Source organism: Thamnophis sirtalis, unplaced genomic scaffold (assembly GCF_051295495.1).
Source record: "Thamnophis sirtalis isolate CommonGarterSnake01/CBP01778 unplaced genomic scaffold, rThaSir2_p1.2 scaffold_7, whole genome shotgun sequence".
Lineage (NCBI taxonomy): Eukaryota > Metazoa > Chordata > Lepidosauria > Squamata > Natricidae > Thamnophis > Thamnophis sirtalis.
In genome coordinates, this window is record NW_028261387.1 from 63,808,629 (window position 1) to 63,835,359 (window position 26,731).

Sequence of the window (26,731 nt, forward strand, 5' to 3'; positions counted from 1 at the left end):
CCCTGCGTCCCATCAGATCGCATAGAGCGGGCCTCCTCCGTATTCCATCCGCCAGTCAGTGCCGACTGGCGACCACCCGGAGGAGAGCCTTCTCAGTTGCTGCTCCGACGCTATGGAACAATCTCCCCGTGGAGATTCGTACCCTGACCACAGTCCAGGCCTTCCGTACAGCCCTCAAGATCTGGCTAGCCCGTCAGGCCTGGGGATAAATTTTCTTGCCCCTCCCGAATACTGAGTGAATGTTGTGTTTTAGTACTTTTTAGTTATTTCACATTTTCTTTTGTATTTTGTCTTTCACTCCCCTTCCCTTACTATTGTAAGCCGCCCTGAGTCCCCTCAGGGAAAAGGGCGGCCTATAAATGCTAAATAAAATCTAAATCTAAAAAAAAATCTATTTCCTAGGAATGAAAAATGTACATTTCCAATTTTGTTTGTTCTTGGCTGGTCTTCTTCAGTCTTCTCAGCTTTTTCTGAAGGGAAGAAATCTTTCCTTTAAGAAGATGTTGGATAGCCATCTGTCTGAAATGGTATAGGGCTTCCTGCCTAGGCAGGGGGTTGGACTAGAAGACCTCCAAGGTCCCTTCCAAATCCGCTATTGTATTGTATAAATAAATGCCTCTCTCTTCTCAGTTTTTTCATTTGCTGCCTCCTTTCCTTTTGCCTCTCCACATATCTTTTATTTTTAAATTCCTTCTTTATTTGACTTCCAAGCTTTGGCTCTTTTTCACAAGACCTGTCGTGGCTGAACTTCCAGGCAGCCATTTTGCTTTCCCTCTTTCTTGATTCCTATCCAACATTTCTATTTGATTGGCAACTGGTCATCAGAAAAAGGAAGAAAGCCGCTCAATTTTTGTGCTATCTTTAAGCTCAGGCTAACTTATTTGTTCATTTTGGAATTCAACTGATTGTATATCAATATTATTCAATGATCTATTAATGTACTCTTTAAAAGACAAGTCAAAAGGGAGGAAAAAAGGACACAGAGACAATCACCTTAACAATTAAAATTGATTATACTTTATTTAACTGGTTTGAATCCCCCCCCCAAAAAAATCTTCCAATCCCTTCTTGTACCTGAAACAGAATTGAATATGACATTTCTTTGAAGATCTTGGCCTTATAAACAATACACAGCAGTAAAAAGTAAATAATCTGCCATAGTTTCATGAAAAATGCAGCTACATTTCTCTTCCCAATAGCAGCAATCTCACTGTCTAACAGATCATAGATTTTCTCTCTTCCAGCTAAAATTAGAAAACACAAAATTATTGAGAATTCAAGAAAAAAATATGATTTAGGAACTTCCTAATTCTCATGGTAAAATTTTCCCATATCTACCAGGAACAAATAATTAATTTTAATAGCATTGCATGGAATGACTGTGCATATGTGCGCATGCGTGCGTATACACACACACACAGAGATACCCTATATAAACACATATGTAATATACAGGTCATAAGCAGAGCACACTTTTACAATATAAAGTACATCAAAGCATTCCTTTAACTAGTATTTAAATGAAACAATAGTTTTATGTAACTCAAGAACAACAAATATTTCAGTTTATTTCCCTTTTGTATTTTTAGTAATGCATCTGCTTGAGAGAAAGGCTACAAAACTAGCTATGGGTTCAGAAATCCTGAGTTAATTCTATTCTATAGTCTTTTTAGAATTATATTCTGAAATCCCAGTGAAGCAGATTTTAAGTTATTTCCAAAACTGTCTGATTCTTAGTGCACTTAATTTTAATCTATTTCCATCAGAATATAAATTATACATATATTTGTGTGTGTGTGTGTGTATTTGTAGGAAAATACATATTATTTTCCTTCTAAGTTAACAGAAAAAAAATCTCTAATAGTCCATAGTAAAATATTTATTTAATGAAAATAGTGGAGGAAAATTTACATAAAGAACCAAATGATCTTTCATAGATATAGAATTAGCATTATAATTAATAAATGTTGAGCTAGTCTTTCAAATATGGAATGAATACGTTCCCATTTTATATATATTCATTCAAGATTAGTCTTCAGTGCCCACATACACTTAGATGGGAATGAAACCCATCAAACTCAATGAGGTTTACTTTAGGATCAATGTGAATAGCATTTCCTTCTTACTCACTCAACTATTCATAAACCAGAATTTAGAATTCAGTTGTTCAATATAGTTTATCTTATTTCAATAACTATAAATATATCTCTGAACTAGTACATTTAATTCCCTTTAGAAATTAAAGGCGCATAATTTATTGTCAAAGTTACTGATCACTTGAGAAAATTAAGATATTTTGCTTAACATCTTTTTTCAACTTTGGAATTTTTTTGTTTTGTTTTCAGCTTCAGGACCTAATTATGTATGTGTTGGGAATTATACTAAATATCATCTGGTTCTATTTCTAAATCTGCTATAATGTAACTTTACCTATTTTTATAGTGTGTAAAAATCCTTTACACACAGTTGACTAGTACACCCTCTTTGTCGGAAATTAAGCTGGCTAAATTTGAGAGCTGCCTCATTCTCCTTGCAACCTAATTGTCCTAGTGAGAGATGCTCCTGAATAAACCAACAGGAAAGAGCTTCCTTTCTCCTGCTCAGTTATGAAAGATAGAATTCTTGTACAACTCATACATTATGTTACGATCTCAAGAATTTGAACAGAAATAGATCCGCTCTTGGGAGTTCTGAATCAAAGGTGTCCTACAGAAATAGATCCGCTCTTGGGAGTTATGAATCAAAGGTGTCCTCTCTAATCAGAACTCCAAAGACACTGTTAGGACCACAGTCAAAAGCCTTAACGTCTTTCAGCAGAAGCACACTAGAAACCAATTCCATGTGAAAAAAACACAAAAATGATCATCTGAATTTCGAGAAGACAGGAGAGACACACTGTTCTCAGAGGATCAGATAGCACAGGAGGCCAGGGGAAATGAAGACATCTTCATCTTGCCTAGCACCAATTGAAGTTAGTAGTTAATGGATGCATACAGATGTATACAATTTCAGTGGCAAGCCCACTGTGGAAGCGCATTTACCACACTTATGACACACACAGTATTTCTTCATATTTAACTGAGAACAAGCTAAATTTGGATTTATACAGCATTAATTAGCAAGCCCTTGCGCCACCATGAAAATATTTATTTCCCTTGCATTGTTACAGAGCAAGGTTCTGCACATAGAATTAACTGGCTGAACCAAACTGCCCTTTTTAAGAAATCAAAACTACCACCACCTCCACACCGGGGAACATCTTTTAAAGAGCACCAAGTATTTCAAGCAGAAAAAAAGGAAGGTGTGATGGAGATGTGGAAGGAATGAAACCAAAATGGGCAGTTTCCTTGGGGGGAGGGGGAGAAAGGCAAAAGGAGAGACCCATCTTTTGATCTAGAGCCTGCCAAAAAATATCAGAGCTCAAAAATAACTTCTGTACCTCCAAGCAGCTATTGTTTGGTACATCTGTAGGCAGCTAAAAGTTTCTGTACAAACATAACTCAATATAATACCAAAGAGACAGGTGAAAGGTTAGCAGGCATAATGAGGGGGGGGGGAAACCTGTTAATGCCACTTGTTGGATGGGTGCAGAAAAGAGAGACAAGGAATGGTCTGGATGCTTGCTTAACAGGATACTTCCATAGTCTGAGGACTGCCTTGGACTTCAGTAGTTTCAGGTATTCCCATGCTCACCTCCCTTAGGTTGTTGGCTTGAAACCTTGCTTGAGCGCTTTCTCCTGAACCTACACTTGAAGAGGACTGGGTCCGGGAACGGATCAACCTGGTCATGCTTGCAGACGGCACTGTAAGGAGACAGGCAAGTGAGTGCCAGAAATAATACATGTTTTTTAACTGCCTCAGGGGTCTTATAATGGAGGAGGCACAAAGAAAAGGAGAACTGCTGAAAAGCAAATCAGGCATCACTCTATTCACATTTCTTTAGTTTGTACTTGCTGTGGTCAAATACAGGAACATTTGTATATAGAAAACAGCTTCAACCCTTTCTCACCTTCAAATCTTGCCTGCAAATAAACTTTCCTATTCACTCCTCCCTCCCAAAGAGCTTAATTTTCACCTTTACTTCTACTTGTAAAACTGCTTCCTTAGACATGCCTGCCAACTACCTCTGTATTTTGCTGAAGAAAAGTTAGGAACAGTGTTTCTCCTACATCTCATTCCACTCTCAGAAGTGAAAGGATTGTTCAAGCCTATGCTCAGGGAACACAGCCTACCAGCAGAAGCATTCTGTGCAAGGCAGTCAATGCCCTCTCCCCTCTATACATAAGGGTAGCCCATGAAGCTTTTTCAGAAAGTTGGAATTCGTATCTCGGATTCCTGCACCACCAGCTAGCTGCAAACCATGCAATAGTCAAACCAAGGCAAATTAAACCACTAAAAAGGATTCTAGCACAAATAGTGTACAATGAGATGGCCTAGAGTGCGAAAGATCACCAGGCCATGCTGTAAGCGGCATAATGCATAAGAAAAATGGAACTCAGCCAAACCAGACATATACTTGTAGATACCTGGCTCAGTGTTCAGGTGACTGAGCTGCATGTAAGGGACTGGAAGCAGAGATAAGAGAGGGAATGGGAAACAAAGTTAGGGAAGTTATAACAAACTTGAGACAATGTAACCCTTGCCTGACCGTAAGCGTTTCCATATTTTGAATTCTATAGCTTTAAGAGTTGCTTAGTAAAAGAATAAAAAATATTTTGGACAATTTACAATATGGTTTCAATTGTTTGACTTTTACTGAACCTGATATTACTTTCTACATTGGAAACAAGCTCATGCATATTACTTTACAGATAAACATTTTAAGAATACCCTACGCATCACCTCTGCCAATAAAGTTATTAGTAAGAAAAACTATGATAATCTTTTAAGCACAGGTTAAATATTTGTCTCTCCAAAACAGCCTTTAGGAAACTAGAAAGATCCAAATCTATTCAATAGGGAACAAATCACTAAAAGGTAGAACTGTCATTCAAGGACTGATGATTAATCCTTTTTTACAAATATTCTACTTTGGTAGATAAAACTATCTTATAGTACAATAATGTGTATGAATTTACTATCACCAAAGTACAGAATAGGATCTATGATTGAGAAATAAATAATCTCAGTCACTTAGTAGGCTCTAAATTGAAATTAATGTAAAAACAATATATTATCACTTACTGTAACCCATTCCTTGAACAAAGTATTTGAAAGCTTCAGTTAGCTTCCCAGGCTGGAAAAGAAAAATAATAATCAAAAAGTATAAGCAAGTATTGCTATACACAATTTAAAGCATTGTTAATACATAATTAAATGAATATGATATATATTTGTGTGATATATGTATGTATGTATGTATGTATGTATGTATGTTTGTGTGTGTGTATGTATGTATGTATGTATGTTGATTTTCAGTCTAATTTTCTATTTTTTTCTTTTGTTGTTCAGTTTGCTATTTCATAATTAATTAATTTGTTAGATATTACAAATTCTTTTGGTATTTTTTTTAAAAAACTGCAATTAAAAATGGCAATAAATAATTAGTTGAATATCTTTTAGATACATTAAGTATGACAATTCTTAGAATAAGAGTGTCAGGCCTGCAGGCAGTTCCTTTTAGGATCTTTGGCCTGCCACACTAATATTCTTTTCTACTATGCTTTTCATTAGTGGGGAATTGGGAGCAGGAATAGTAAGGAGTAGAATGTTTTGTTGTCAAAATAAAATTCCTTTCTAGAAACCAAGGTCATCTTTTGTTTTCTACACCTCTAAGCCTGACCAGAGCTGGATGGGCGGAACTGCCAGCATGGCAGTGGAAGATTGGACCATGTGATGGACTTGTGGGCGTGGGGCCAAGATCATGAACTTTCACCTGGGTGGGAAAACCCGGGAAGATTTCAGATTCGGGTTTTCACAGATGTGTCAACATGTCTCTCTCAATAAATTGAAACTTTGAGGAATACTTTGCCTTGGACTTTGATTTAATTTTGGATGATATTTGAAATGCTGACAAAGAGCTTACCTGAACAACTTGGGGCAATCCCCCACAATCTGCCATCTGGAAGAGAAAAATGAATGGTTACATTTTAAAAAAAGTTGAGCTATAAATCTATTAAGTGACTCCATCACAGTACTATGATGGAGCACAGAGAGGCAAAAACTTCTATTTCCAAGCACATAACATTTTAAAATGGTAGTTTTTCCATGTAAATACAAATCCCTGGTGTACTGAAAATGGGAGACAATGAAACATAACATTGGCAAAAAAAGGAAAAGACAAAATAGATATATGAAACATGTAATAAATGCACTCACACCCACCCTTATACACACCTACTAGACTAGAATAAATAGCATATCAAGACTTATTCTTTTAAGGTGGAGATTTGTCAACCATGTTGGCTGAAAATTTATAAAATAAATAGTGGAGGGCTATAAACATATAAAAATCCCTAGATATCTCTAGAGGAAGTTCTTGCCTTACAACAATTGGGATTGAAATTTTGGTTCCTAAGCGATATCGTAAAATGAGACAACATGTGACTACACCGCTTAGCAACTACCAGCAACCAGCCTGGCAATCCCTATTGCCATTGATATGTGAATTTTATCTCAGTTGTTAGCTGAGAACCCATCCCAATCCAAGCCACTCTGGGCTTAGTCCCACCCAGCCCCAAACTCGAGTAAGTTTTCCAATGCCCCCCACCCACCTATCTCTTCCATTAACTCTGCCATTTCAGCTGCCCAGCTGCAAGGTGGCTCCAGATCCACCATGCTCCTGGAAGCTGCAGGCAACCCCAGTCCAGTCCCAATTGCCCTTACTAAACTGCACATTGAGACCCCTACTGCCTGGCGCTCTGCCACCCAGGCTCACCTTTGCTGCCATTTTCTTGCTTCTGGCCCTTTGGTCTTTTTTCACAATGCAAAACCATTGTGAACAGTCCAGGAGTATTGCAAGAAGTGGTAGTTTTGGCATGTTCTAACACTGGGAGAGGCTGCTTTGTACCTCCCCCCCCCCCCTTTCATCATGCAAAGCCAGCTCATATGGCTCAACAGCCAGGCCAGACATGCTTTATCAGCAGCGGGGACAAGGAGGTGGCAGGAGTAACCTGGGGCACTACAGGGCAGGGTGGTAGGGGACCAAAATGGCACAGATGTGGGGGGAAATAGATGAGTGGGAGAATTGCAGCACTCCTGTGGCTGTAACTATGAGCAGACTGCCAAGTACTCTAATTTTTATCACATGACCATGGGGTCACTGCAGTGGCTATAACGTTGGGCATGGGTGATAAGTCATTTTGTTCAGTGCCATAACTTCTAGTGTAATTTTAAAGAGTTGCTGAATGAATAGTTGTAAGAAACCATTCTTCCCACAATCCCCTCTGAAGGCTTCATATAAAGCCCACAAAGGGGATCACTTGTCTTCAGAGAACTATTTAATTTTTGTTACCTTCAGGAGTGTTGTATTTATTGGATCTAGGCGTGAATTGCATTCAACCTATGAAACACAAAATAATGCATGTACATAGTTATAGCTGACAAACTAACTATAATTCAAAGCCCTCCCTAAGAAGCTAATGCCTCAACTGCAACAATTTATATATGTTAGAAGCAAACTGAAACTAAAATATTATAGTTACAGTCACTAATTTTAATATTACTGTCTTTCCTGTAATAAGGTTTTATTTCAGCATCTGACTGCTAGGACAAGCCTGATCCAATCACCCCTACGTCAGCAGCTAGAGTGGCAAATCGCAAGTGGGACTCAGATTTATGTTCAATACCCACGCAGTCCAAAAATTCATTGTGCATGTCTCTATTTCACAAAATAATTTTTACACAATTGTTATCAAGATTGTTATCAAGAGAAAAAAAAAAGCAAAATCTCATGTACTCTGCAACATGAAGAATCTAATGTGGATGAGAGTAAGAATCCTGAAACCATTAGGAGGTGAGAATCCAATTCATATGGCCAACTCCTTTAGAGATGCTTTTGGCAGTTGCTTTGTCTATATATACAACATGGAGATTAAATCAACTCAGAGTAGTACAGGAAAGCATTTAGATTGTCTCCATTGAAATCACAAAGTGCTATATGGTTCTCAATGTGCAAATATTCTATTATTACCATTTTGAAAGGAAGATTCACACTTCTTTAGATACTTAGATTAATATATAACTGTTGAGATTCTCCCACTTAGGAACCTGTATCTTAAAATACAGAAAACTACCTATATTAAACCATTATAGTATACTATTAAAATGCAGATACATTATTTGCACGCTTCAAATAATTTTTTTTAGAAAATTTAGAAAATGTTACATCCTCTGGGAAAGGAAAATTTGAAAAAGTCTGGATGAAATTATAGCATCATAGAGCCAAGGAAATGACTAACTAATCATTAGGTTACTTACCACAGCCTCAACTGCAGGAGAGCTGTCTCCAACTACTAATAAGGCAGGGCACCTGTAAAGAAGACACAGTTTAGCATTATAATCTATACAATCATCGGCTGAGTTTTCTGCAGGTTCTAAAGCTTTGTCAAAATGCCGGAATTAACTGTGTGCTATCCCAATGCAAATTCCATGTGTGTGTGCAAAATGATTATGTACAAAATGTGGGAGATGTGCTGCAATGCTTTCATCATTTGTCACTCTATGATGTTTCCCATAGATATATCTGATTAGCATTAACACCATCTTCTGTTGTCAAAATCCTGCTTTTTAATCTTTTGATCATGCTCACATCTGGATCATGTTTTAATAGTACAATATTAAACCAGAACATATAGGGCACGGGTGTCAAACTCTATCGCGTCATGGGCTGGATTGAGATGTATTGTGATGTTTTTTGCCTTTGCAGAGCTGGGGGGGGCGTGGCTTGCGTGTATCCAGTCCGCCAATTTACAGGCCTGATACAGGGCATCAAAACATGTTCATACTTCATTCATTTCAATGGAGACAGAGCCTTATGAAATAAGTCTTCCCAGTCTTGCTCAGCATTTGTTTACAATACATAAACCAATATATATATTGGCCATAAAGTCCTCAAAACTTTGCCATGTATCAGAGCATCAATTCTAGCTGTCAAGATGTTGTTTATACAGATAGCTTGAAGGGTAGCAGCATTGGGTGTAGTGAAGGGACAACACAAGCCTCCATATACTCACACCATTGCACCACAGTCTGAATGTCTGACAACTTGGTGCCTGCTAAACATAAAGGCTGCTCTGAATAAAAGGCAGGTGTGGGGGTTGGGAAAAAATGCTGAGGAAGATGCCAGAAGACAACAAAGAGAAGTCTTCAGAGAAAACACCTGCTGGATGACCTCATCAGGCAAACAACAACCCACCCCCCACACTTCTATACTGCCTGGCTGGGATTCAACTCATTCCCCTGGCAGAGAAAAGAGCAGGTTCCTCATGTTGGAAAGCCTTACCCAGAGTAAAGGAAGGAGCCCTGCTTAAGTTAGGAGTTGTTTATAGGCTCACAGCCAAAGCTGGAAAACTTACTCATACTGGTGTGAAAGCAGAACAAGTTTCAAACTGCTGCTGCACACGATCTATTTACTTTCCTAGTTAGATATTGTGTTTTTTTGAGTTCTAAATTTGGACCGATGAGTCCCCCAAGAGTCTGCTTTGTTTCTCTGAATGTTCAAGGGACTAAGAATAATACACTTCAGTGGGTTCTTGGAGAGCTCAATGTTTCTGTTGCTTTCTAGTCAGTTCCCCACCTCTCTATTACAAGAGTCTCTGCCATGCTAAGGAAACACACCCAGCATGATGGATTCATACAGACATTTCTTTAGGGCAAAGATCAACTCTGCAATACACCATTCAGCAGGCGGCTTATGAAAACTAAAAGCTCAACCCTCACAAACAGTTTTTAAATATCCTGTATGTGCCTGCAATGCACACATATGTGTATGTAATATATGTAATTTTATATGCAATATATAAAATATATTAAAAAGCATGTAGTATGATATAATACAAATAGTAAAGAAAAGTTGAATACAAGATTATTTGCCTTGCTACTACATCTATCAAAAGCACTAGAAAAACTGAGGGAAGGGAGGTAACTTTTCTAACCAAAGGAAATATAAGCGGCGGGGGAGCGGGGTTGTCATCCACCCAGTTTCAAACAATATGGTTGAAAAACAGTCAAAAATATCTTACTTGAGTGTTTTTGCTGGTTCTTCATTCGTACCCAAGATTGGTCTTTCAATATCCAGATCTCTACGACTTGAAGGCAAAGACAGACCTACTTAGTCTATTGTGGTTAAAGCGATATAGAAGTTTTATCATACATACATAAATAAGCAATCAAACAATTGGCAGTCTGGGAAGTACTGGCTAAAACAGAAATCTTGTGTCATTAGATTATGACTACTTATGTAGGCAAAAATATAAAACCATTGAAGTATTGAACCTTGGTAATGAAAATATGGTACTAAAACCATCTAATCTCAGTATTAGTTTTTTCAGTGCTGGTAGTTAAATGGATCTAGTCCCATTCTATGGTTCTGAATGTTAGAAGATTTTTTGTGATATGGGCTGATATAAGCTTATTACCCTTGTTAAATAACATATAACATGGGATAGACAAATCAGATGTTCCAATAGTTTCTAATTTTTTTAAGCTGGTTCTTAAAAACCACTGGACCACATATGTTAAAATATCAGATATTTCAAATACACGGACAGCTCTTGAAATGAAGAGAAGCTATTGAGAGAAAAGATTATGGATCTCTCACATTACATCTGATTTGCAACTCGTGTCTAGCTTGATGAAGGGGCCCTTTCTAAACATTCTGTTTCTAAAGCAACACCCATGTGTTAGATAAAAAAAAGTAGAAAAATATGAAGAGATAATTAGAAGAGGTTTGTTGTGGAGAAAAATCTATAACATTACTGATTATAATGGAAATAAAACTGGAGATATAAGACAAAAATAGAATAAGATTTTCCCCCTAAACTATCTTGCATGCCCTTTACAGCTGACATTAAGGCTAAACATACTGATTTGTGAATGTGCTTTAACTGCTGCTTAAAGCATTATTTACACTTTAAAAACTGGAGTGGAGAAAATAAAAGAGTTTTCAGTGTGCATCCAAAATAGACGCATTACCTGTTATAGGAGGTAACAAAGAGCTGAAGGTTTTCCTGATTGATATCTTGTCCGATGTGAAGTCTATATGTCTGAATTATCTCCAAATTAGCCTGCAGTTCTTCCTGAAGAATTGCAAATATTATAATTATTTGTCTGGTTAATTGTATGATGAAAAAAGCAAGGACACTTCAGCTATCTTGTAGAAACTAAGAAGGTAACATACACTGCAGACTACAAGCAGGTAAAAATCAGCTTGCATACCAGCAGAAGTTTTGAGATATAGTTTATACTTACTCTCTACTATAGTCTTCTGTCATACTTATCTCAGGAATAAAACTTAAAATTATGAAAGCATAAGCATTCCTATAAATAATTCCTGTGCTAGTAAAGGAACAGTTCATTAATACATGTGAGGTTGATTATATACCGTATTTTTCGGAGTATAAGGCTCTCCGAAGTATAAGACACACCTAGCTTTTGGGGAAGAAAACAACAGGAAAAAATATGCTTCTGCCTCCCAGCAATTTGTCTCCTTGCAACAAACAGCAAACAGTACAGACAATATACACTGTTTTTAGTGCTACATTTCAGTACAGATGCTGTTAAAATTGATGTGGTTTCTGGAAATATAATTATTCTCTGCTTTTAAAAGAAGATACAATAGCACTGGGCCTCTTCAGATCAAGCATTTATTTTAAAAAGCTTCTTCATTTTGTTAAGCTGTCTAGAACAATAATAAAGCAGTCTTTTTATAGTAAGTCTAATAATTTTAATATTCTATAGGCATTTATAGTTATTGACTTACCTTTTTGCAGCAAACAGCCTGATTAGCACAAGGAAAAAATTTTTGCTTCTGCCTCCCAGCAATTTGCCTTGTGGAGCAAACAGCAAGTTTCAGTTTAAGCTTGCCAGGCTGCAGGGATTGCTATAGCCTATTGCAGCCTCCGCAAGCCCCATTTTCCCCGTTTACTATAAGGAGGTAAATTGCTGGGAGGCAGAGGCCAAAGGGTGGAGGACTGTGGGTGGGCGGGTGGAGCTACATTCAGTGTATAAGACGCACCCAAATTTTCACCCAAATTTTTTGGAGGGAAAGGTGCGTCTTATACTCTGAAAAATACGGTATATTGGTATTTTCAATATTAAAACTTGTAATTAACTTACATGGCCAAAATGATGAGCTAAAACAATATCCACAATGTTAGTTGTCCATCCAGAAAACTGAAAAAAGAAACCAAAATTACATATTGGTGTGGCTCAGCTTTATATTAACACGTCCTGTTTTCATATGCTTGTTTCATCCATCTGTAATTCTAGTATTAGAAATGCATGCAGATATTCTCTCTAAATCATGCACTCTTTGACCCAAGGCCAGGTTTATGGCTGAGAGTAACCCTATAATACAGCTACATAAAACAGATCAAAATATATTTCAGTATGTCAAATCAATAAAGCCACTTCTGTATTCTTTCATCTTCCTTTGGGTTTAGAAAAGAAGAAAAAGTGATAGTCCAAAACAAATACTTATTCAGTGTTTTTTGAATTTCTAGTCATGTAGGACAATATTGTCACCACAAAACAGAGCGTTCCATCTTACCTTGGATGCTGCCCAATCCATCCAACCTTTTGCGCATGGATCAATATTAATTAGCACTAAGCCTTCTACCAAGTCTGGATGATTCAACTAAAAACAGAATGGAAAATATTAAAGTTTTACTTTTCTGACTGTTCGTGCTGCAATTCTAGTTTATTTTTATTATGACAGTATAATAAATATATCAAATAAATACATAAACATAGGAAATAAACACATTGTGGGAAGCATTATGTATGCCACCTTCAGTTGTACAAAATAATCCAATAATAAACTAGGAGTAGAAAGGAATAAAACATAATTTTAAGGTGGCCACCAAAAGGCCATGATGTTGGAAAATGTAACTTAGAACACAATGAAATGCTGGCAAGTTTACAGTGGTTTTCAAAAGAAAATACACTCTTTTTTATGAGATGATGATGCACTAATTGTTTTTTTTACAATTGCATAATAATCATAATCTTGAATTAACTGCCTCAAATTTACTCAACATTTTACGGCATTCATACCTCTAAAGAATGAGGCTATTTTTGCTACTATTGGCAAAACATCCTGCTCACTGATACATGTATCACTCCTATGTCTGAATTCTACTTGGAGATCTAGAGCCTAAACAGACTTAATTTGCTGAAACAAGAAATGAATATAAACAAATGCTATTTACCGCAAACTTGCTGAGAATATAGGCACCAGCTCCAACTCCTATTCCAATTACACTTTTTAGGCTGAAAAAAGTTGAAAATGAAGAGAGTATCCTTTTTATTAGCATGACCCATCACATTTATATAACCTTAATATCACACCCTTTATACAATTTTCCTTTGTATGGTTTATGGTAAGAAATAAGAAAGATTCTACAAAAGGCATTTGAATAAACTTTACAAAGATTGGCTTTGTTGCAATATGATAACAGCTGTTCTTTTTCATCTGGACAAACATCAAAGAAAGGCTATTTAGCATCTGTGATTGTTAATAAAGGAAAGTCAGGTTTATTCTGCATACTTGCCTCAGGTGCATAAGAACAGCAGGAAGCATTTCAGCAAGTTCATCAGTACTAGGATACTGATATCTGAAATCGGAAAAGATAAAGTTGACATAAAAGGACTTTATTCCAAAGCTAACTCATCAAATATATGCCATTTTGCAAGGTTTCGTTCCATAGTAATAGATTCTAGGACATGGTTAATTAGAGTATAGATTTGTAGTGATCAAAAGGCTTTCAACTCAGAGGCCTAAAGGTCTGACAAAAGACTTGTCCCATCAGTAACATATCTACATACATTTACCCTTGGCATCATTCTTATTTGTATTTCTATAGCTCCCAAATCATTGTATTGTATCTCTTTACATACATCAAGCCAATACTGGAAATCTGGCTATTGATATCGCATAGCCTTTATTGTCATTGTACAAAATAAATACAATGAAGTTGGTTTTAGCCCACTGGTGCAATTCATGACAACAAATACAAACAACATAAATAGTATAAAGAATTATCCCAATGCAAGTAATTAAGGGAAAAGAAAAAGAAAGAAAAACTAGTCATACATTTCCGCGTGTCCGTGGAGTGATTGTGGTTGCGTTTAAGAGTCTGACAGCCCAAGGATAGAAACTATTTTTATTCCCCTATCTATTTCAATTTTAAACATTGTGGATCAAAGGAATATTACTATACTTACCCAGAAGGGAAAGGAGGAGACCCTTCTTGTTGTCCAGGTGCATCAACATGGCATACAGCAAAGTGTTGTGTGATTTCCTGCATGTCTTCAAAATTGAAGAAAGTATTGAAGCAGGACTTATCTGTAGGACAAACCCACAAAATGACCATGAAACCACCACTCCAGTTCCTGATTCTTACTTTGGTAAATACAAGTTAAGACTGGTGATGTTCATGTTTGTTTTCTAGTTATGATAAATTAAAAGAACTGCTTCTGCACCAAACACTTCTATTCTGAAAATATGAATACAACATAGTCAGTGAGTCAACATATGAAAATACCATGAAAAAAAGGACTCACGGTTGAGGCCAATATCATGATAAGTTAGGATGACGGGTCGATTGCCTTTTGAAGTGCCCCGCATAGTGACATGGACAACTCCATAAGCTGTCTCTATATCATGCTCCTACAGAAAGAAATGTCAATTTTGAGATTAAAGAGGAATAATCTCTACACAGATAACATGACATAGTGCCCAGTAAATAGCTTAAAAACTGAGAATGCCAGGGAATCAAAAAGGATATTATTTAATCTGCAGGAAAAGCCTCCTGATAAAAAAATGATTCTATAAATCTTCTTTTTACAAAGTTCTCATCAAATAGCAACAGAGGGTCAACACCTGGAATGCTGTACCTCACTCCGTTGTTGCATCTTCAAACCCCCACAGCTTTAACCTTAAACTGGACCTCACCTGATTCCTAAGTGGTCCGTAAAGGGGGGTGCATAAGTGCATCCCTGTCCTACTGTCCCCATTTATTTGTACTGATTTCTTTTGTTCATGCCCATGTTTATACTTATACCTGTTATCTTGTACACATTTGAAAAAGTAAATAAATAAATAAATAAATAAATAAATAAATAAATAAATAAATAGTGAATTTTAAATTTCAAGAACTGCTCTAAGAAAAGAATTTTATATACAAGATGTTAAAACAGGAAAAGTGGCATTTTGAACTCTTTCAGTTTTCATTAAAGAAATGTGGAAAGAATAATGCATATGTGCTTGTGTAAGTGTGATATATACATCCAGCAGGATTCACAGTTTTTTTCTATAGATTTAGTTCTTTCATGGAATCCATTTATTGAGAAGAGAAAGATACTAAGACATCTTATATCAGATACATAGGTTTTAAGTTTGGACTTTCATATAAGAGTTATATTTTTGTGAAAAAAATCAGCTATACAGTGAAGTTTTTATCTTGAACCCAAGTGTAACTAAAGTTCTGAAAAACTGAAACAGGGCAGTAACATATAGTCCAATTGAAATTCAAAATGCTTTTAAATGTTGTAGGGCTCACTCTAATACTAAACTGTGAAAAAAAGGAAAGAGAATAGCATTGCTGTAATGGGCATGCTTAGATACTTTCTTTAGAGTACGCTACAACTCTAACAGAAGTTACACACACACACACACACACACACACACACACACACAGATTTTACTCAATCTCATTAACTCTGTTTTGTCCAATTTAGGTCCAGCCTATATTCTACAACCACAATAAATCCTTCTGTGTAATTCTTTATCAGGCCAATATATTGAAATACTTTTTAAATATTTTCAAATACTTCCATACAACCAACACTTTCTGGCTACATATGATCACTAACTTTCTAAATGCTTTGTGTCTGAAGAGAACAACGATCACACAGAAGTCCTTCTCACCTACAGCATTGTTAAGATTTGAAAAATCCTGACAAACAGAAGCAAGATTCCATCTAACATGGAACTTTATTCTTTTACACACACGTGTTACTTAAATTCTGAATAAACAGTCGAAATGCAAAACTATGTTGTGAAGTAAAAAATCATAGTAAGCTAGTTGCTCAAATATAAACTAGCACAGTAAATTAAATTATTCAAACTCACAACAGAGCAAAACTATTAATAGAACAGCAACAGAGAACATGCAAGCAATGCTGGTTTCTATGGTATTCTATATAAATAGATGAAAGTGTAAATCTAAAATGATTACTTTGTGAAATGTAAGCCAATTATGCACACAATGACTCCAATAAATCAAGATGTGCCAAAGAGTAGAGTCCAATCAGGATTTTTGTCTGAACATATTCTAGCATGTGAATACAGAATATTGTTCAACCAACAGAATAACTTTGCTTAGGCTCCATATTTTTACATGCATTTGTAGATTATTACTAGCCAGCCCATGACAATTGGGTCATAATGTCAGAAATATTTCCTTATCTAATACTTGCACATCCCTGTGTGCCCTTCCTGGTCTTTGATGTACCCTACTCATATTCAACTAAGCAATAAACCAAATTAATTTTATGATTTTCTCTTTTTTAAAACCATACTACTTAGCAACAGAAGTAAATAAATGACTAAACCAGTGTCCTTTCTTCTAGCTAAATCATAGCACTATCATAATCTAAACTGGTAACAGATATTGTAATAAAAAAGAATGGTTCTTCCACGGTTATAAAAGGCAGTTTTTAAGCTTTTTAAATCTTATAAAATCAGACTCCAAATGTGACCTGAGGAGGTGATTTCAAAGATTCGGAGTTAGATAGGAAAAGAGTCCAAAATGTGATGTGGCCATATTGAGATGTGGGAAAACAGCCTTAACAGAAGTGTGTATTTGCATCTGAGAAATACTTTATACAACTGTAGCAATGTAACCCTCATTTGGGTTCATAGCTGGGAATATGGGAAACAATCTTCTCCAAACCAGACTCTTGTAGCTTAGTGGCAGACAAATACATTTTTTTCCCAACATGCAGATAACCAAAAGTGAGTATATGGGAAGCAATGGCCTACAACAGTGATGGCGAACCTTTTTCTTATGGCGTGTCAAAATTGCATGTGCGTGCCCACTCAATCCTCCCCGCTCAACTGCGCCTGTGTACGAGACCCCCCCCGCACATGTGCGCATGACACCCTACGCATGTGTACACAACCCCTCCCCAGGCTCTGGAGGCTTTCCTGAAGCCTGGGGAGGGTGAAAACGTCCGGTTGGGCTGTTGGGACTGTTTTTCGCCCTCCCCAGGCTTCAGGAAAGCCTCTGCAGGCTGGGGAGGGTGAAAAATGCCCCCAATGGGCCAATTGTAAGTTTGGGAACAATCTGTTTCCAGCTTCCGGAGGGCCTCCGAGGGGCCAGGGGAGGCTGTTTTCGCCCTCTCCAGGCTTCAGGAAAGCCTCTAGAGCCTGGGTAGGACGAAAAACATTCCCGAACATCCAGTTGGGCCATTGGGGCAGCTTTTCATCCTCCCCAGCCTCTAGATGCTTTCCTAAAGCCTGGGGAAGGCAAAAACAACCTCCATTGGCCCTCCAGAAGGGTGAAAAAATCAGCTGGCCGTTGCACACATGCGCACCAGAGCTGATGGCTAGCATGCCACCGAATATGGCTATGTGTGCCACCTGTGGCACACATGCCATAGGTTCGCCATCACGGGCCTACAGCTTTCTCAATTTCATCTCAAATATTTATCTTAAAAATAGAAAAGACTGACAAAGCAGAAACATTCCAGTATGAGTACTTACTTGACAGTCAAAGTCCTGGAAGTTTCGGGCTGAATTCTGTCAATATAAGAATGGCCATTGATCAACAAACCATAAACTTTGCTTTACACCTGCTTGAAAAGCTTATTCCAACACAGGGGTGAAATTCAGCAGGTTCTCTCACAGGTTCTGGAGAACCGGTAGCAAAAATTTTGAGTAGTTCAGAGAACCGGTAAATACCACCTCTGGCTGGCCCCCGAGTGGGTGGGAATGGAGTTTTTGCAGCATCCTTTCCCAGCCACGCCCACCAAGCCACACCCGCAGAATCAGTAGTAAAAAATTTTGAATTTCACCACTGTTCCAACACCTCAGTTACAACTAAAGTATAGTAGTGAGCCAAAGCTTCCTTTATTAAATTTCAATAAACAAGTGCACAATAGTAGAATTTCCTCCACTCCACCAGCCTTCTATCCTAGAAATCAATCTATTCCATATCATGATGGAAATGCCAGGATTTATAACATCAAAATGGATATTTTCAAGGATCAAATACTTCCAAATTTTAAGATAAAGTTCTTGGCCAGGTTTTTATATTCAACTGTATTTTGAAATACATCAAATTATATAGGCTAAAAGTATGCATACATTACAACAATGGGACTACTGCTGAATGATGCTTTGCATTTAAAATGTTTCCAATAATTATCATTGGAATGCCACCTTATAATGCAGTGGTCCCCAAACACTGATCCACGGATCAGTACTAGGCTCATTGGTAATGGGCCATGCAAGTGGCAAGTGAGCGTGTGAAAATCCATTTGCGCATGCGTGGGATTAAGTTGTGCGTGCAAAACCATGCCCTCTCTTTCGGCTGTTACACTATATTTCCCTACAGATTTTTTTTAAAAAAAATCATTATTCACACACACAAAATTCATATACATGGATATACCCCTTGAAAGTGTAGTAATTTTAAATGTTTAGCTAAAGAAACTTCTTCATAAAGATAAAACAGTACTGTTTAAGTTAACCTAATTTGTTTACTTAAGTAACATTCCTTCTATGCTGTCTATACAGAGCAGTTAATCTAATAAACGGCATAAAATCAAAACAAAATAAAATCCCTTTATTTTGGGATATGTATGTATCTGAAACTGCATAATACAAAATAAAAATCAATATTTCATATAAATATATTCCAAGATCATTGCACAATATATTCTGTTTATGTTACCAATTAAAAGGTCATGAGAGACAGTTTGGCCTAGTAGTTAAGGCAATGGGCTAGAATGTGAGAGACTGTCAAGAGCCCCTCTAGGCATAAAAAAATCATCAGGAGAACTTTGAGACAATCATTCTCTCGAAGCCACCACACAGGGTTCTTTGTTGGGAAAACAGGAGGAGGAAGGTGTGTTGGATATGTTCACTGCCTTGAGATACTTGTAAAATAATAAAGATAAACTTTGTGGGCAATAAAGCCCTACAGCCTCCTGTCCACTGGAGTCCCCCCCCCTTTAAAGATTTCACTAAAAATATTCCTGAACATTTTACAAATATTTTTATAGCAATTATTATGCCTTTGATGTTTTCAAGTAGACTTCAATCAACAAAAGCTTAACCATAATAGATCTGTTTGCTTTGAAATGCCACAAGACTATTTGAAATCAATATATATAGCATTCCAGTGAGCAACAGCAAAGATTAAGAGCTTGCTCCATGAAATCTGAAACCTAGAATTCGTTTCAGGGGATCAAGAAAGAAAGGCTTGGGAGACGAATTGTCTTTCTACATTAAATATAGGAACTTTCAAGATTTTTCAATGGACCTTCTCAGTGAATTAAATTCTACATCCACAGGAGAAAACTGTAATATATATTCCTCCTACACATAGTTGGCATATAGTACAAAATTGTCATGCTCAAACATAACTTTCTTTACCTTATTATTTAAGAGAGGTTTAATTTCTGTTAACTGGACATCTTGCAATTCATCCATGTTTGCTGCAATTGATGAGATTCACTGTTGAACAGCAAAGTACTACTTCTAAAAGCAAAACAAACAAACAAACAAACAAAAGGTTTACAATGCAGGAAATGATCCGAGATTAAAATAGAATATTTTAAACTATAGACTATGATTCTCAAACAGTTAGAGGTTATGTTGAAGCATCTAGAAATAGTAATATCTTCCTCTTTTCACAAAGATGAATGTATGTCTGGTGAATCATAAACATAAGATGATATTTCTGGAGGAATATGCTAAAAATTTAAATCAGACAACTACTTAGATATTCCATGCCTCATATTTTCTGTAAGATAGCATTACACAAAAATAGTAGAGTAATGCAGTTTAACTTTCTTAATATTCAAGGTTAAGTATTATGCGTTTAGTAACAGCTAAGGGAGATAAAAAGAGTAATTATATGAAACAGACAAAATGTTAAAAACCTATTATATTTATGTAATTACTTACCGAGCATATCTAAATTATATTAAATTAACCAAAATATCTTTACAAACCCCAAGGCATATCACAACGTTTGAGCACACCTAATGTTTGGAAATTGAAAGTTGAAAAATTTGACACACCCTATAAAATTTTAAGTATTTCATTGCTGTGAAAATGTTTACAAGATGATCTGAGGTCAACAAAGCTGAAAAATTAACAATTTTGCCTTGCTTAGTTTTTCCTTTATTTCATCTTTTAAACTAGTTCTAGTTTGTATAAATTTAGGATTACAGCAGGAACATAAAATAAAAGATCAGAAAGCATATTCGATATATTTTAATAAAGTTAATTTATTACTGACAAATTAAATTCACATTATTTTTACAATTATTCTTCAGCTTTAAAACTACAAGGACCTTGTGACACATTGGAGCTTCTAGTTCTTTTTCCCTGGGTTAAGTGATGGTATTTGGCAAAAACAATCCCATGAATTCATTAATGAAAACGGGGCATTGGTTCTTACCTGATACGCCTCTTCTCTAGGCAGGTGGAGACAGCGGTCATGCATGGGTTAACTCAGTCAGTAACCAATAGAACTGAGTCTACCAAAGTGATGTCATCACCTCGGGGGAGTATCCTCCCACTTTTATGATGAAGGAGATACGTAGACTGCTGTGTATTAGTTGAATGCTTTCAATCCTCCCCCCCCCAAAAAAATCCCCCTTTAGCTCCATAATGCCCACTGTCACTAGGCCAGGAACCAAGGGTGGGGATGACTGCTGTCTCCACCTGCCTAGAGAAGGGGCGTATCAGTAAGAACCAACGCCCCATTCTCCAATGTTGGTGGAGACAGCGGTCATGCATGGGACGTACCAGAGCTGGGCTTGTCCTCGGGTGAGATTGAGACTGGGCTAGGAGCTTGAAGAAGGGAGAACTTGCTGGAGGACTCGCCATCCGAATGCCGCATCCACCGATGCGTATCTGTACATCTTATAATGGCGGATAAAAGAATTAGGGGTTGCCTTGCAGATCTCTTCCACAGTGGCCTGCCTTGTCCATGCTGCAGATGTAGCCGTGCTTTGTGTGGAATGCGCCGTGATGTTAGATGGAGGGGAGAGGTGATTTGCCACGTAAGCCCTGGTTATAGCCGATCGGATCCAGGACCCCACCATAGATGGCGAAGCCTTTAGCCCCTTATTTGTGGGATGGAAAGAGATGAAGAGCGCCTCAGTGCGTCTGAAGACGGCCGTCTTGGCAATATAGATCTTAAGAGCCCTTCTGACGTGTAACTTGTGCCATTTGTGCTCGAGCCTATGAGAGGGATTAGGCGAAAGTTTGGTAGGGTGAGGTCCAGGGACCGATGAAAGGCCGAATTGATCTTTGGAACAAAGGTGGGATCAATCTGAAGGACCACACGGTCTGGGTGAAAGGTACACAGGTAGGAACGGATGGAAAGAGCTGCCAATTCTGAGACATGTCGTGCCAACATGATAGCCACCAGGAAGATTGTCTTCAATGTGAGGTGATGCAGGGAGGCCGACCTGAGAGGCTCAAAGGGTGGTCCAGTGAGGGAGTCAAGGACCCTGGTAAGATCCCACGAGTGGAAGCGGTGGATGACAGAAGGGCAGTGGTTAGACACGCCCTTAATGAAGCGTTGTACATGAGGGTGCAAGGAGAGAGGCTCATTTCGGTGAAGAGAGAGCACCAAGGACAGAGCCGAAACCTGCCTCCGCAAGGTGTTAAGCGTAAGCCCTTTGTTTAGTCCCTGTTGCAGGAACTCCAAAACTGGGAAACTGAAGCCTCCAGGGGAGAGACAACTTTAGAGATGCACCATATGCTGAAAGTCTGCCACGTTGATTCGTAGATTTTATTAGTGGCTGGGTGTCAGGAAGCCTGAATGGTTTGGATTACCATCTCAGAAAGATTAGCCACCCTCAAGACCTCCCGCTCAGCCTCCATGCGGTTAGGCGGAGCCAAGATAGATCGGGGTGTTGGATGGAACCCTGATGAAGAAGGGGAAGACATCACTCTGGCCCCACTGAGAGGTTGATGAGGTCCGCGAACCACGGCCGGTACGTCCAATGGAGGGGGCGAGCAGAATGAGCTCGGCCTCCTCCTCTATCATTTTCCGAATGACCCTCTATATCAAGGGGAAGGGAGGGAAGGCGTACAGGAGACCGTGGGGCCACCTGCACCTCAAGGCATCTGTCCCTTCTGCGCCTGGTGTCGTGTAGCGAGACAGATACCTGGGCAGCTGTTTGTTGGATGCCGTTGCGAAGAGATCTAGGATAGGGTCCCCATACCTGGTCAACAGCTGTTTGAAGATGCGATGGTTGAGGGTCCACTCCGCAGGGTCAACCAGTCCGCCCTGGAGTTGTTGGAGCCCGAGATGTGTTTGGCGAGAGAAGGTTGGCTTCCGCCCAGATCCCTAGGTAGAAGGAGGACTCCATGAGAGAAACAGCAGACCCCCTATGGGGAGATCTTTCAGGCACTTTCACTTCTGCCTCTTGAAGGATCAGTTGGTATTATCCCTGAATGACTTTCTGGGCTGGAATCTCTGGCTGTTTCTGCCTGACCTGTTATTAAAGGAGGGGCCCTATCTGGGAGGAGCCTGACGCTGTGGACGGGAGTTGGAGGAACTCCCATCCTGACTTCTAAAGGGCTGTCTGCGATAAAAGGATTGGCTTCAGCCCTCCTGCTTTTTAGTGGCCGGCTGCAAGACCTTCCGCTTATCTTTGGACTCCAATGGATAAAAGGGGGTCCAATGGGAGTCCGAAGAGAAGGGATGAGGAATAGAGAGAGGAGGCAAGCCTCCACTTGGCTCGGGCTTCCACCTGCCACTGCTTTAGCCAAAGTAGACGACGGGTGGAAATGGAGGATGCTATAGCCTTGGACACAAACCTAACCGTATCTAAGGAAGCATCTGCTGTGTATTCTAGGGCTGCTTTTATTTTGTTAATGTCCCTGCGAGCCCTGGAATCCCTGGCTGGGAGCCTAGCCTGGAGGTGCCTCAGCCATAAGAGGGCAGAGCGACTAAAGGAGGCAGCCTAGTGGCCCAAGCCGAGGCCTGGTGACTCTTGACTAGCGTTTGCTCTATTCTCTTGTCCTCAGGGTGAAGAGCCTCCTCAAGAGCTGCTGAGGCAGCGTTGGGGGAAGAAAGACCAATTATAGGTAAGTCAACAGAAGGTACCTCCAAGGCCTTGGTGAGTTCTGGTCCCACATTATACAGGCACTTATCCAAGGTATTGGGGAGGGGACCTGTACCTGGTGATGCCCACTGGTTCTGGACCACGTCTACGAATAGTCTGGGTGATGGAATCACCTCCTTTTCGACCTTACGCTGGATGAAGAGGGGATCAGTAGTCCGTCTTGTCAGTCTCTGTCCCTTGAGGTGCTTTAGGAGAAGGGATGCCAGCGATTCTTCTGGCCTCAAAAAGGAGAGGTTCAGCAGGTTTGAACAAACCGACAAATGCAGGGGGGTCAGGTGGAAGTCCCTCATCTTCCGAGAGATCTGAATCCCTTGTTGGGCGTTCTTCTTCACCAAAAACCGAAGGAAGTGCCAGGGAGCTTCTGCGATGATGAAGCCGAGAAATCCCCTGCTCCTGGAACCAGAGGAAAAAGCAGACCTGTGAGGGGTAGAGTGGTTAGAAGATCTGTGTTTAAGGGCTGCTGCTACGCCATGTTCAATGGCTACAGAAATTATGTCTGCCATACCAGGAGAGTAAGAGCAGTGGCAGCGGTATGGGGGGAGGGGAATCCCCCCCCCAATAGAGGGGATCTTCATCTGGAGTGATGCTCCTGCTTCCATCAGATTCATCCCCACTGCAGGCGAAGTTGCCTGCACCCCTGGGCTCCTCCAGCTAAATGATGGAAGCTGCAGGAGAGAGATCATCCTCCGACTCAGAGGACAAGTCAGGTGGAGAACTGGTCTGAGAAGCCCTTTGGGGCTGAAAAAGATGGCCTTGTAGGGAGGAGCCTAGGTGGCACTATCCCTGGCCTGTGGCTTGGTATTACCCCTCTGTGATTCTCTGGAGGCCTTGGGGGAAGGTTCCGTGGGGGATGCTTCTGGGGCCGGTTTGCATTTGCGGGTCCCAGCAGAAGGGGTCTCGTTGGTGGATAGAGGCAATTGTGGCTCAGGGGCAGGAGAAGAGGCCATGGCCTGTACTCACGATGTTGAACTTCCAATTGGCCGCCAGAGATTTTTGTGTCAAAACAAAATGGCCACTAGGCGAAAGAGCCAATGGGCCAGGCATCACAAGGTAGCCGAGACTGAAAGGCAAGTGAGGGTGACGAAAGCCCTGTGGGGGGGCTGCAAAGCCCGAGAGGAGCAGCAGCAGCATTCCGATGGGGCGGGAGTGCTGAGGAACGGCGGCGGCATGCAGCGGCACTTCTGATGACTGCTCCGGGCTGCTGGCGGTCTTTGGCGGCTTTTGGAGGCGGCTGGAGCAGCTGCGGCACGAGAGGGGGCGCATAGCCCAGCAGAGGTAGCAGCACAGAGCGGGACCTCCAACAGCCATTGCCACGAGGCGCTGTTTGCTGGAGAGCTCTCTCCCGGCAATCTCCAGAGACAAAAGCCTCAAAAATCTCTTCCCATAGCCCTGGGCTTGTTGAGAGACTTAGCTTTAAAGAGCTATCCTGATTGCTTCCAATTTAGATGAAATTTAGAACAAAATCCAATTAGATACGATTTAAAGTTGAGGAGAAAGCAATTAGCACAGCCAGTTCAATCAAGCTGAGTCTAAAAAAGCAGGAGGACACTCCCCTGAGGCGATGACATCACTTTGTAGACTCAGTTCTATTGGTTACTGAGTTAATCCATGCATGACCACTGTCTCCACCAGCATTGGAGAATTTCTGTAATGATAGCTTTGTAAGCAGTTATACTCAAGGTTATCCAAGAGTTAGAAGTATTCATTGCTTTCAGTCTTCTTTTGCAAAATGTTTATTGGCAACTGGCAATCAAGCTTCCATTACCTCTTGCATGATCTATCTTTTGCTCCATTTCAGTTTTTTGCTCCACCAAATAAGAAACAAAACAATGTAGCCTGTAACATTACAGAAGCCTGATGCAGAATTAAAATAGTTGATTTTTTTTTACTGGAAGATTATGAAACCTCCACATGTTGATTCCATTACATTGAAAGCCGTATTTGTTGTACTTATCCATTCAAAATCTTTATCTACAATTGATCATAGGTGGCAAATGTAATCAGGTCTTCAATCCATTGAGTGAATGGGACCGTACTCTATCTTTCCAATGCTACAATATCAGTTTTCAGGTGAGAAATATGAACTAAAGTGCTGCATTTTTATTTTTTTTGCTGAAGGGGAGGCTTTACAGGTGAAAATGCAAGCTCCTACTGCCAAACTTCTCTCTGAACGTTTGTCAAACTTTTCAGGGCTGTCAAACTCACAGCCCGCAGGCCAGATACATCACACACTGGCCACACCCACGCCCGGTTTAGCAAGGGAAAAAGTCCCGATATGTCACGTGATGCCACCATGATGACACGAGTTCAGCACTCCTGCTCTAGAACGAAGAAATATTCTGAAATTACTTTTATGTACTCCAGATAGCTATTTTTTGGGAATAGACAGCTGAAACAAACATTTTGCAGCTATTTCAGATCAGTTGTAATTCACAAGTTTCATCATGCTTCAAGCCATTTATGCAGGTTTGCTAAGACTCAAGTTTTAATCAAATCTCATCTATTTAATCACTCTGGAAATTTAAAAAAAATGGTTAAGATTGAAAAAATCTTTGGAACCTCAAGTTTAATAGTCATTAGGTGAGTCTCTCTTCAATCCATTTAAAAGGAAAATTACATGTTTCCAGCTTATAAGATCTTTTTCCCCCCTGGTATGTAGCAAAAGGGCGATTATAATGTTATTTGGGGAAAGTCTTGAAAGTTTTGGATGCAATTGATTTTAAAAAGAACTTTGAAGTTAATTAGAAAGCTAGCCCCACAAGGGAAATCTGTCCTATACTATTTGCATTTCAAACTGATAACAAGTCTTTGAAGATTGATCATTAGAAGACATTTGATGGCTACTTTAAAGGAAACTGATCTATGGATTCAAGAAATGCTTGAGCATGTTAACTCTACATTGGAACCAAAAATTATGAAAAAGGAAGAAGTCCCTCTGAAGATAAAAATGGACTTTTAAAGTGGATTAACCACCTATAGGAAAGAGAAAGAAATATTGGATTTTAAATGGAATAGGATGACCATTAAAAAAAATAAGATATACAAATAATGTATCAAAAGAGCCACGTGGATTATCCTTTTAAATCAGAATATAAGAGAGATACTGGTTACAATTTCTACATGGAAATTACAAATGGATTTGAATAAAGATGACAAGAATTTTAAGAGAAGAGATATAGATAGTAGA

At 39.1% G+C, this 26,731-nt stretch overlaps 1 protein-coding gene across 8 annotated transcripts in view; it reads right to left on the reverse strand.

Moving 5' to 3' along the window:
* Nucleotides 1–994: 994 nt before the first annotated feature.
* NDRG3 (NDRG family member 3) overlaps nt 995–26,731 on the reverse strand; it is a 48,203-nt gene continuing 22,466 nt past the window's right edge. For 3 of the 8 annotated variants that reach the window (XM_014053397.2, XM_014053398.2, XM_087720289.1), the window contains exons 2-17: nt 19,826–19,930; nt 17,930–17,965; nt 14,725–14,830; nt 14,386–14,506; nt 13,713–13,775; nt 13,371–13,431; nt 12,710–12,796; nt 12,277–12,333; nt 11,134–11,237; nt 10,182–10,247; nt 8,419–8,470; nt 7,454–7,501; nt 6,026–6,061; nt 5,185–5,236; nt 4,527–4,565; nt 995–3,803 (exon numbers count right to left, since the gene is read on the reverse strand). In XM_014053397.2, coding sequence (XP_013908872.1) covers nt 3,625–3,803; nt 4,527–4,565; nt 5,185–5,236; nt 6,026–6,061; nt 7,454–7,501; nt 8,419–8,470; nt 10,182–10,247; nt 11,134–11,237; nt 12,277–12,333; nt 12,710–12,796; nt 13,371–13,431; nt 13,713–13,775; nt 14,386–14,506; nt 14,725–14,830; nt 17,930–17,965; nt 19,826–19,882 — 1,164 coding nt within the window. In that variant the 5' untranslated portion in view covers nt 19,883–19,930 and the 3' untranslated portion in view covers nt 995–3,624. The remainder of the gene's footprint in view (nt 3,804–4,526; nt 4,566–5,184; nt 5,237–6,025; nt 6,062–7,453; nt 7,502–8,418; nt 8,471–10,181; nt 10,248–11,133; nt 11,238–12,276; nt 12,334–12,709; nt 12,797–13,370; nt 13,432–13,712; nt 13,776–14,385; nt 14,507–14,724; nt 14,831–17,929; nt 17,966–19,825; nt 19,931–26,731) is intronic. The other 5 variants (XM_087720290.1, XM_087720291.1, XM_014053399.2 and 2 more) reach the window with 5 other exon arrangements.